This window comes from Ananas comosus, linkage group 1, assembly GCF_001540865.1.
Source record: "Ananas comosus cultivar F153 linkage group 1, ASM154086v1, whole genome shotgun sequence".
Lineage (NCBI taxonomy): Eukaryota > Viridiplantae > Streptophyta > Magnoliopsida > Poales > Bromeliaceae > Ananas > Ananas comosus.
Genome location: NC_033621.1, coordinates 1,321,416 through 1,333,114, shown reverse-complemented (window position 1 = coordinate 1,333,114; position 11,699 = coordinate 1,321,416). Strand labels below are relative to the sequence as shown.

Sequence of the window (11,699 nt, the reverse complement as noted above, 5' to 3'; positions counted from 1 at the left end):
ATGTAGATATGTAGATATGTAGACTACATGTAGATATGTAGATATGTAGACTACATGTAGACTATATGTAGATATGTAGACTACATGTAGACTACATGTAGATATGTAGATATGTAGATATGTAGATATGTCATATTACAGAAATGAATTTACATTTTAAAAGAAAACCGACCTTAGCTCAGTTGGTAGAGCGGAGGACTGTAGTTGGATTGAACAGGCATCCTTAGGTCGCTGGTTCGAATCCGGCAGGTCGGAACTTTTTTTTTTATATATATAAAATTTGTTTTTTTTTTTTTTTTTATAAAATTTGTTTACGATTTTTCTATGTTTTTTTTTAGAAATTTTTTGTTTATTTATTATCCCTTAATATTTGTCTCATATGGTTTTTCTATCCATTTATCATCACAATTTTTTTTATTATAAAAACTTGTTTACGATTTTTCTACGATTTTTTTAGAAATTTTTGGTTTCATATATATGATTTTTCTAAGCATTTATTATCTCTTAATATTGGTCTCTTATTATTTCTCACAAATAATATTGCTTTTATAACTTGCATCTTCTATGATAATTTTCGTTCAATTTCAATAAAACATGTAATGCATGTACACAATCTTTTTTGATGAGCAGGGAACTCATTTAATCTTTTTAGTTGGCACCCGGATAATAATTAGACATATATACTTGTTGTTTAGTATTATAGTTTCATTGCTTGAAGTAGTCTAAAACATGTTGCACTGGCTAAATTTTGAAGAGAGATAAATTTTGAAGGGGTAATGTTTTAAAATATTAATTAAATACATGATTCTTGAAGAAAAAATATTTCCTTTCCAGGGGCGCAGCCCTAGAGAGAGAGAGAGAGAGAGAGAGAGAGAGAGAGAGAATTGAGCTAAAGTATCATCAGTAGTAAATATATTCTGTTACCATCGATTTATTTTCGATAATATCTGATGATCGGTACTATTGAACATAATTTAGGCTGCTTGAAGTATATATGTACAAATTAAATTTTAAATTTTTTCGACATTATTAACCCAATGATCAAAAGATCGTAAAATTTTTAATTTTAATGTCTGATACGAGGGATTACTCGTTTAAGGTGTACACAAATCTAAATCAATTGAATTTTAATTAGAAATTTTTTAAAAAACTTTAAAGTAAAATCCATACTGTTGATCTCGATTATAATAATTCTATTATTACTTTTTAAAGTATTTTTACTTTTAGTCATTTATTTTTATTTCCATTTGATGAAAAAGAAAATAATATTGAATATAAATAAAATTTTATTTGTAGATACTTCAAATTGTGCAGATCATGTTCAATGATGCTGATTATCGATTCAAAAGCTTCATCATCGAAAACAAATCGATAGTAACGAAATCTGTTTGCTACTTATAGTGTTCCATCCTAATTCTATATACTAGTATAGTGACCGCGTTTTGCGGCGGGTAGATACTATTAAAGTAAAAATTTATAAAAAATAAAATATCTGTTTAGTATAAAAAATAATAAATATAGTCTATATTATAGACAAATACTTTTTTTAACAAAAAAACTATAATGAAAAAGAATCAATCATTCCAACAAAATTATTCAATCTTGTTCAAAAAAGATCGCATATCATGCAAATGGATAATTAAAATTATTTTTATAACACAATAATAAAAAAAAATATCATATTACAGTTAATATGACTAAAGAAAGGCTCACAATAACACGTAAGATAATTTATAAGTATTATATATATATATATATATATATCAATTTCAATCAATTAATTAACTTTGAATATGAAACACAATAAATGTTCAAATTTGCAAATTTAAGGAAGAGGATGAAAGACCAAAAGATAAAGAAAAGGGATAAAATTTTTTTTAGGCCTTAGTAAATCTAAAGAAAATGAAAAGAAAATGAGAAAAAATAATAATAAAAAAAATATGCCCCACTCCTCCTCAAATTAAGGGGGTGGGTACATGTAGGATTTAGTTATGGAAAATAATGTATAGTAATAGAAATAGATATTGACGGAATTTGTNGTAAAAAAAAAAAAAAAGTAGGCCCCACTTTTCCTCAAATTAAGGGGGTGGGTACATGTAGGATTTAGTCATGGAGATTAATGTATAGGTATAGAGGTATAGAGGTATAGATATATAGAGAGAGATAGGAGAGAGAGAGAGTTTTATTAGAATACTATCGGTAGTAAACGGTTTGGTTTACTATTGATTTGTTTTCGATGATAGAGTTTCAAAATTCACGATCGTCATCGTTAAATATGATCTAAATCATTTAAACTATGTGAAAATTAAATATCACGCTTTTTCTATATTGTTCTTTTGTTTATCAAGTGAACCAAAAATGAATGACTGAAAATAAATATTCTTCAAAAGATAATGATATAATTTTTATATTTAAGATTTACAGTTTAGATCTTATTTTAAATAGTTTAAAGAACTTTCTAATAAAAATTTAGTTGATTTAGACTCGTTTATACCGTTAAACAAGCAAACACACCATATCGACTATTAAAATTATACCGTCCCTAAAGCAAGTGGCAAAGGACTTGGTGGTTGGTACCCGAGGCCCAAGTTCGAATCCTAGTTGATTCACATTTCCAGCTAAGTTTATTTCTAAATGAAATAAACGAAGCGGGTAGCGTGCTACCTATCTCTCTCTCAAAAAAAAAAGAAGATTTTGTGAACCTTTGATCGTTCGGTTAGTGATGTCAAAATTATGAAATTTAATTTTTAGATAGTTTAAATGGTCTAGATATACCATGTACAACAGTACCGATCGTTGATTTGAAAGTTGTATTATTGAAAACAAATCAGCAGTAAACCAAACCGTTTACTACTGATAGTAGACCAGTTAAGCTCTCTCTCTCTCTCTCTCTATATATATATATATATATATAAATACAAGTGCATTTACTAATAAAAACAAAAGAAAAAATCGAAGAAAATGAAAAAAAAAGGAAAAGAAAAGAAAAGAGAGAAAGGCAGAAGAACCTTATTCCTAGCCCACTAGTTTACACTTTCTGCTGGAATAAAAGCCTAAACAAAAAGAGAGGCAACATCAACTTATCCTACAAGCACCTTGGATAAGAGGAGAAGAACCTACAGGTAGTCAGTCACTATATTATTCTTTCTATATATATAGGGTACACTGGAATTTAAATTTACACCTTTTTTGATTATTCATTTCCTACTTCCAATTCATATATTTACATTTTATATTAAAATTAAATTATAACCATGGCGTACGTACATTATAAAAAATAACGCTAAAATAACCGATGTGAAAATTGAAGGAAAAGTTTGTCTAGGACCAACTTTTATACCATGCTAACAAAAAGAACCATTCGACAAAAGAAGTAGAAGGGTCCGAAAAAACGAAGAAGAGTACTGAAATGGAGAGCAGAAATACGCGGACGGTGCAGTGCAGCTACTGCGGGAAGGAGCAGGCGGTGCCGCCGGGGGCGCGGGGGACCGTCTGGTGCACCTTCTGCAACGGGAGCATCCGCGTCCGCCGCGGCCCCCCGGGCTTCGTCAAGCAGATCATGGCCAACATCTCCAGCGGCATCACCTCGGCGCTATCCGGCTACGCGGCGGCGCCTGCGAACGCGTACCGCCCGCGGAGTTATTCGCCGGAGCAGGGGAACAAGAAGAGGGCGGTGCTGATCGGGATAAGCTACGTGGGGAGGAGCTACGAGCTCAAGGGGACGGTGAACGACGTGAACTGCATGAGTTATTTGTTGTGCACTAAATTCGGGTTCTCCAGAGAGTGGATCCGTGTTCTAACTGGTACGTAAAATTATATAAAAAGTAAAAACTCTATTTCGAAGCTCCTGATTCTATCGTAATAAAGAAAAATCACTCGACGAAGACACACACAAAATAATAATAATAATAATAATACACGTTCTGCTTCTTCAAAGATATATAAGAGTGCTATATATTCAAACATAAAATAATAGAAATTTGATGTCTTTTACTATTTTATTTATTAGTAGAATTTTACGGTTAAAAAATAGAGCTAGTAATGCCATGGATACATCCCAAAATGAATATAAATTATACACTTATTCTACGTAACTAGAATATATTGTAGAACTAAAATTCTTAACTTAACTTAAATATTTTGGGTGGTGGATAGGTTCAAAAGGTTAAGAGAGTTGAACGTGTTAGGATTAGAGTAATTTTAGGATGGATGATCCCCTGAAAAGTGGGCATCATATTTGGTATCAGAATCAATTACCAGTCGGAATTGTGAGATGAGTCTCAGCTGAGGTAGAGTTATACGACAGAGAGAGCGAGTCTCTCATACTGTTAACTGTTGTGGGTAGAGTGCGACTGTCCTATAAAGTCGGTTTAGACTAGCGGGACAATTTTCATATCGCATGATATTTATAAGTCAGAACCTGACAAGGACGTCAGAGCTTAGGGGGGAAGAGTGTGAAATTTCATATAGTCCTATATATAAAATATAAAAGAGCTCAAATTTTTAATCCGGCTTAAGTATTTTGGGTGGTAGATAGGTCCAAGAGTTTAAGAGAATTAGGCGTACTAGGAGGGTTAGAGTAGTCATAGAATGGGTGACCAAGCAAAGAGGATGTATCGTACACTAAATTTTGTTACGTACGTACATGCGTGCATGCACAGAGGAAGAGCGCGATCCGCGCAGGATACCGACGAGGGAGAACGTGTGTGCGGCGATGCGGTGGCTGGTGCAGGGCTGCTCGGCGGGGGACTCACTGGTGTTCCACTTCTCCGGGCACGGGGTGCAGAAGCTGGACATGAACGGCGACGAGAGGGACGGCTTCGACGAGGCGCTCTGCCCCCTCGACTTCGAGGAGAACGGCGTAATCCTCGACGACGAGATCAACGCCACCATTGTACGCCCCCTCCCCCGCAACGTCAAGCTCCACGCCGTCGTTGACGCCTGCCACAGCGGCACCATCCTCGACCTCCCCTACCTCTGCCGCCTTTCCAGGTACAAACTATCTTTCTTTCGCGGTACGAACTTGTGTTTTCATATAACCACTATCTGAAAGGTCAGCGTCCAATACAAATCAATTTTCATCGAAATGTAATTGATGAGCCAGCTATTGGTCAAATTTTGTACACAACTTTGTTTTGTTGGAGGGTTCAGGACAGGGTCTTATCAATGGGAGGATCATAGCCCACCATCAGGGGAATACAAAGGCACAAGCGGAGGCCTCGCGATTCTGATCAGCGGTTGCGACGATCATCAAACATCTGCGGACACTTCTGTGAGTAGACACCTTTTATGTGCTTCACATTTACAACAATCGTTGTTCTCTAAAAATTCAAGTTATTGGAGAACGGTGTTTCTAATATTAATATTCAACATTGATCAACGCAAAAGATGCAAAACTAGTAAGCTTAAGTGTTTCTGCAACCTATTTTGCTCTCCTCATTACAAAATCTGATCACTGTACTCGAATTTACGACGCAGGCGTTCGCGCGTTCGACATCGACCGGGGCAATGACTTACAGTTTCATTCAAGCCGTGGAGTCCGATCAGGCAAACACTTACGGGAACTTGCTCACCGCCATGAGGTTGAGCATTCGCAATGGGCTCACGCTCGCTGGAATCAGCGGCCCGTTAGCTTCTCTCTTTCGGAGAGTTATCACTTTCAGCAGTACACAGGTTTCAGCGCTTGATTTCGAAGTTTCTTTTCACTAGTGAATGATACAGCATCTAAGTGAACTCTTCAGCATAGTTAAATGTAGAAGCAAGCAGAGATTCCAAACAACTTTGATATTTCGCAGATCTCGCTAAATTGCCCTCTAATATAATAATAATAATCTGTTAATGTAGTAGGCTTATGAAGAATAAATTCAAAAGTCATGTTCTGCAAAACTGCTGCATTTGGAAAGCTCTGCAGCATTCTCATTTGGCAAAATGAAAAAGATTTCAGATAACTTTTCTTTTTTTTTTTTTCAAAATTCATATTCAAATTTAAATTTCATTAAAGAGATTTAAGCGTTTTAAAGATTTGGGGTGTTGGGGGCTCATATTATATTCATAATGCTTTTATAAGATTTTTCTTTTTCTTTTTTGATTGATACTAGTTTTGTTTGCTTTGCAGGAACCTCAGCTATCTTCGTCCGAAACGTTCAACATTTACGAGAGGCCATTTTGCTTGTAATATTACAGAAGAAAGTATGAAATCAGATCAAGTATCAGTAAAGTTTTGACCAGCTAGTGATTCCCTGTTATTCAGCATACAACTTGTGCAACAACTAACATGTGGTTTGCCAAAAATTATGTTCTTCTTCTTCTTCTTCTTTGTTTTCACTATGACATCTGAACCAAGCCTCTATGTGTGTTTGCTTTTCTATTACTGTAATGGTAGTGAAATTATCTCTAAATTATGCTTGTGTAAATCTGTAATTTTCGAACTGAGCATCTTATTTGAGATATGTAAAAGGTAATAAATTTTACTTAGGCCCGAAATTGTGAAGGATACTTCATTCATTAGGGCAGATATAACATTCATTTTATACTGCTTTCTGTGGTTTGTTGGGAACAGTCTGGCAACAATTAAAAATTTAAGATGGCTTTTGATGAATCTGGTGCTGTGTTGGGAAAAAGTAGAGCTTCTAGGTATGAAGCTTGAAGGAAGCTTCTTCACATGTATGGAATCTCATGTTTCATATCTCAACTGCAACAAAACTGCAACCTAACCATATTTTACGACATTTATTAATGAAAACTGCAGATTCATTAGCTGAAAAAGTGTTCAGAACAGTTAAATTAACAAAATTATTGTACAACTTGGCAAAGTTTCTCTGTTTAGTTGATGACAAGAGCAACTCCTGCCGGAGCGATTTCAAAATACCCGGCACTTGAGAGGGTCTTTGTATGTCTTTCGAAACTATAAGAGTGTCGAAAATAACAAGTAAATACATATGAACATGCATATCCAATTAATTCTCAGCTCGACAGAGCATTTTAGTGGTATAAATAGTCCCCATCACTTTAGCAAAAGCACCAGACAAATGCGGACGGCGGAGAAGAAATTAAAAGGCATTTCATAACAAATAAAAGAAAAATAAAAAAATTTTGAAGAATAATGAGAAAAAGTAACAGTAGGATCTTATAGCTACGAAAAATGTAACAATTCCATTAACCATCAATCAAACTAAATACCGCTTTTGCGAGCGCGTGAAGAAAAGTGTAACTTTCGGTCGACTAGCTAAGGCATTGACACGGAAATCAAACAAATATAAAACCCACCAAAAATGAACGAAATAAGAAAGCATTTACAAGTAAGCACAACTAACAAGCCTGCCCTAATATTTTCGCAGTCTATAACTAACTTTATCAGAAATCCAACCCAATATATCGAGATCTTAGGGGCTACAATGTGAAAGAATCGAGAGCCGCTTCATGTCTTGAATTGGACAACAATGCATGATATATCATCCTTGCTTTCTCTGCTTAATGCTTCAGCGGTCAATTGCCTCGCCGCTGCTTGTGGGTCCTTAAACTTTCTCGCAATTTCCACTGCTTCCTCATTGTTCATCACCTAAACTCAATTGGTTAAAAAAAGGATAAAATTTTCACATATAAAACGTAAATTAAGAGTAAAAGAGTGATATAACCGTTAACAGAACGCATGAGGTTTACAAAAGAAGCAGACCTTCCACAAGCCATCACTTGCGAGGATGAGTACTTCAGCATCAGCATTTATGTCTGCATCTCTTATGTCAGGCTCTGACTGCAAGTGAGATTTGAGGCTCTTATCTCCAAAGGCACGGGAAACAGCTAACTGGCCATTAACTCGAGGAACATCTCCTGATAGGGGAGAGAACAAACACAAGATTGTTATTAACATTGATGTCAAAAGATGTGACAAAATCATGGAAATATGTAAATAATTAGTTTCTGGGATAATATATCTTTCGGGTCCAGTGTTAAAATCTCTGTTTAAGAAGAGAGAATAAGTTCATGTTTTCATAACTACGTTCTCTTTCAAGTCTTATCAAACTCCCAGTGTGAAGCCTATTCCAATCTATTACAAAATGACCAACTCGAAGATGAGAATGCATACTCTCATGACTGGCAGTCATTTTTGTCGATTACTGTCTTTTTCTGGAACTAGAAAGTTCAATACTCTCATAACAGAGACTCGAGCATAGGTAGTAACAGCTAACAGTCAAACAATGAAGAAAAGCAATTAATAGAAGGTAAAAATGGATAGAGACTCGCTTCACTATAGGCCATTTAAAATAGACCCTCAACGATATTTTACCGATCAACATTTGCTTCCTTTGGTTTAAGTTCTTTCCATCAGTTAAATTGTCGACACCAGTAAATTTAATAGCTTGTCCTCTTTTTCATCGATGGAACTACAGATTCTGTTAGCAACAGTTAACAGCCGGTAGCTAACAGGGCTGTTAGTTTCAACTGAACCCCCACAGGCCCACTCCCAACTAAGGAAAATAAATCAAAACAAGCAAAAGCTGAGGTATCACTAGAAAAAAAAAAAAAGGAAAAAGAAAAAGAAAGTGTGAAATAATAATAAAATGGGGAGTCCGCTTCAAAATGGTCTTTTGGCCTATAATTTAGGGGAGTCCGGGGATCTTTACCTAAAACGAAAGTAGGATATATATTGTACTCCTATGAAGAGAAAATAAAAGAAAGATTTAAGAAAAGGCTGCGGTTGAAACCTGGCATGTTTGAAACAAAACCACCTCTATTTTCAATTATTCCACGCTCCGCACTCGGTTCGTGGTCAACACTCAACTGAATCACTGACCCACCTTTCGCAAGAACTGCTCGCGAATCACCAACATTAGCTACCCACAACTTCCTACCATCTATGAGAATAGCAGTAACAGCAGTTGATCCACCTCGCCCCAGGTCGGGACTGTGAGAAAGAATTGCCTTGTCGGTTTTCTCATAGGCTCTGAAAATTGCCCTTTGCGGGTCCGTCCAAAAATCTTCCTAAAACATGGCGAAAATGCAAAAATTAGAAAAAAGTGATTTTCTTTTCTCCTACAGAAGCAACTAGCTCAACTGGAATCTCGTAAGAAATAAGAAATCTTAAATGGATAACCCTGTAAAATTATTGATTTCCATATATCCCTGCAAACCGTAAAAACTTAGTTTCTTTAATTTATAGAACCTGTACTAATAAAAATGCCCCTTTTCCTATTACTCCACCAACTTCTCCTGATGAACTGGATGGCACTGCCAAGATAATGGTACTTTCGTTCAAAAGTGCACTTTCAAGGGGTGTATATGAACATTCAGATTTCACAGGAGAATATAATAATGTACATGAATTTTACATATGTGAAAAATTTACCTCATTCAGAATATTGGCAAACAAGTTCTTTTGTAGATAAGCTGGTACACTCTCTCCTAAATGGCCATCAAAGATAGCAAATAGACCAAGCTCGTGCCCCCTCATTGATACAAATTTGGCGACGTGATAATCTTCCATTGGATGATTCGCCTTCCCTTTTATGAGACTAAATCCATAGTTCACTTTTATGCGGCCTTGAGTGCTTTTCCCTTTGCCAGCATCGCTTGAAGGTTGATCTGCCGACTATACATTCAAATCGAAGTTAAGATTCAATTAATCACAGCACTGTTTAAGTACCGCATTTTTTAAAAGCTAATATTATATCAAAGAGCATTAGAGGACAAACATTGATCAAGTTTCAAGTAAAATTGTGAGGTAAAAGAATGGTGCTTCTTTATTTGCACCATGTAACTGCCAAAATAAGTGGGGTCTATTTGGAAAATTGAAAGATGATACCATGTAACTGAATCTGGAGTATGTAGATGGACGATTGTCATAAGATATCAGTATATGATCAAACTACTGGATTGGCATCCTCGCATTAGGGTATCTCAACCTACTAGAATCTATTGCATCATTGACCCATCATGGCTACTGCATATGGAAGTATATTATTCGGTTTGAGTTACTTCAGTAGATACACCTACAGAAGTAGCACAGCCAACAATATACTCTGAAGCTCATACAAGATGCTCTTATAAATTGAGATCTAAAGGAGCTAACGCTACGCTTTATGCAAACTTGGCAATGAGTGTCGCCTAACTGCTCAAATTGTTAACAAAGAAAAATAAGCATCTGACTTAACTATTCAGCATGTTATAGGTTATCAGACTCCAGAAAAAAAAAAAAACAAAACCATTTAAAATTGAACAAATGGCAACTTATACAGGCCATATGCCATCTTACAATACTTACACCAGTTTTCCGTCGTACAATTCGCAAACACAGGGTTTACTGCTGAATTTTACAATTTTACAATGATTGATTAGAAATGTTTATTCATCGACAAGGCCGTTCTTCCTACTCTATTTTTGTCACTGTTGGTTAGCTTGTGATGCGCACTGGTCAGATGCAGAAGGTGTCTTTCTTGAAAAAGCAAAGAAGCAAAAGGAACTACTTCCCACTATTAGGGCTAAAATCAACAAGCATCTGCAAAACCTTATATGCGGTATGTTTTGCAATTCTAAATAGTGTAAAACAAACCTAAAAATTGGTAAGTGGTATCAACAGTGAAAACAGATCCATGTTAAATGTTCTACATACTTTATATCAGATTTTTGCCAACTATTTTCTACTTACTAACTATTATGATTCACTCCATAACATACAAAAATCGAAGCCTGCTAAGAAGGTGAGATTAAAAGCCCAATCCTTCGTAGCCATGTAATGAAAAAAAAGCCAAAAAAAACAGTGACAACACAACGAATCCAAATAGAATAAAAATTACAACAGATCACTTTAAAAAGAAGTGGTTAAATAAACACAAAATCTAGGTCAAAAACATCTCTTTACCTCAGTACAGGAACTCTTGAAGCAGCATAACCCCGCCATAAAAACACCCTCCGCAGCGCTGCTTCTACTTCAATCCCCTCGCCAAATTCGCAACATCAACCACTGTTTCCGATCCAAAGACGCGATTTTGACCCAAAACCCGCCTCTCAAAACCGCGATTCATCCACGGAAACTCCGCGCCCTGCGCCCCAAAACACCAAAATCGGATCACAAAACAGGTAAAAGTCAGTCCAAAATTCACAATATAAAAGCGCTAGGGCATATAGTTGTTTACTTGGATTCGCTCCAGAGTCAGTAAAAACCAAATCGATGAGGAAAAAAAAATTTGGGAATTTGGGGAAGAGAGAGAGAGAGAGAGAAGTGATTTTGGAATAACAATTAGGGAAAAAAAGGAGGAGGAGTAGGAGATTCGGGGAGAGTTGAACAATAATGATAAAAAATAATAAACGGGGAAGGAAAATGTAAAGAAAAGAGAGGAAGCAAACAATGACATATACTTTTCCTATGTTGACTTCGAAGCCTTTACAAAGAAACGGAAACGGAAACGGAAACGGAACGGGGGATGTCCGAATTCCGAACCCCACACGCCGTGCGCTGCTTCGTCCCGTGCGGGAGCATCTCGACCGTCCAAATCCTAAAGGCCTAAAAGTTACATAAAGACCCTCACTTTTCATAGAATTTTAGAGTGAAATAGTACCATTCTGATTTAGCTTTCCAACCTTTCAAAATTTTAATTTTATCATTTAATTTTTTGATTTATTTGATTTGAGATAGACAACAACAGTTTGACTTCAAAATTTTAGTGTATTATTTATCTTTGCAGATTTAGTTAGTATACTAAATA

At 35.8% G+C, this 11,699-nt stretch overlaps 2 protein-coding genes and 1 non-coding gene across 3 annotated transcripts; 2 read left to right on the top strand and 1 right to left on the bottom strand.

Moving 5' to 3' along the window:
- Positions 168-255, top strand: TRNAY-GUA. The gene is given in 2 exon segments: positions 168-204; positions 220-255. It is a non-coding gene; the product is annotated as a tRNA-Tyr (tRNA).
- Positions 3,201-6,479, top strand: LOC109706782 (metacaspase-1-like). Its single transcript, XM_020227765.1, has 5 exons — positions 3,201-3,803; positions 4,662-4,992; positions 5,152-5,272; positions 5,479-5,673; positions 6,116-6,479. Exons 1-5 carry the CDS (start codon positions 3,410-3,412, stop codon positions 6,173-6,175), a joined length of 1,101 nt encoding a protein of 366 aa, XP_020083354.1. The 5' UTR covers positions 3,201-3,409; the 3' UTR covers positions 6,176-6,479.
- On the bottom strand, positions 7,101-11,326 carry LOC109721902 (probable protein phosphatase 2C 41). The gene is made up of 6 exons (XM_020249717.1): positions 11,130-11,326; positions 10,856-11,036; positions 9,344-9,586; positions 8,703-8,979; positions 7,673-7,827; positions 7,101-7,558 (listed from the first exon to the last, which is right to left on the bottom strand). The coding sequence occupies exons 2-6, from the start codon at positions 10,892-10,894 to the stop codon at positions 7,418-7,420; spliced, it is 855 nt and encodes a 284-aa protein (XP_020105306.1). The 5' UTR covers positions 10,895-11,036; positions 11,130-11,326; the 3' UTR covers positions 7,101-7,417.

Bases quoted from the DNA above. Each gene is read 5' to 3' on its own strand.
- LOC109721902 (XM_020249717.1), bottom strand. From the start codon at position 10,894: ATGGCGGGGTTATGCTGCTTCAAGAGTTCCTGTACTGAG. The intron at 9,587-10,855 runs GTAAAGAGATGT...TTGAATGTATAG, and splicing joins TCAAGAGTTCCTGTACTGAG to TCGGCAGATCAACCTTCAAG. The intron at 7,828-8,702 runs GTTTCAACCGCA...CTCCCCTATCAG, and splicing joins TTTTGTTTCAAACATGCCAG to GAGATGTTCCTCGAGTTAAT.
- LOC109706782 (XM_020227765.1), top strand. From the start codon at position 3,410: ATGGAGAGCAGAAATACGCGGACGGTGCAGTGCAGCTACTGCGGGAAG. The intron at 3,804-4,661 runs GTACGTAAAATT...GTGCATGCACAG, and splicing joins GTGGATCCGTGTTCTAACTG to AGGAAGAGCGCGATCCGCGC. The intron at 4,993-5,151 runs GTACAAACTATC...TGGAGGGTTCAG, and splicing joins TACCTCTGCCGCCTTTCCAG to GACAGGGTCTTATCAATGGG.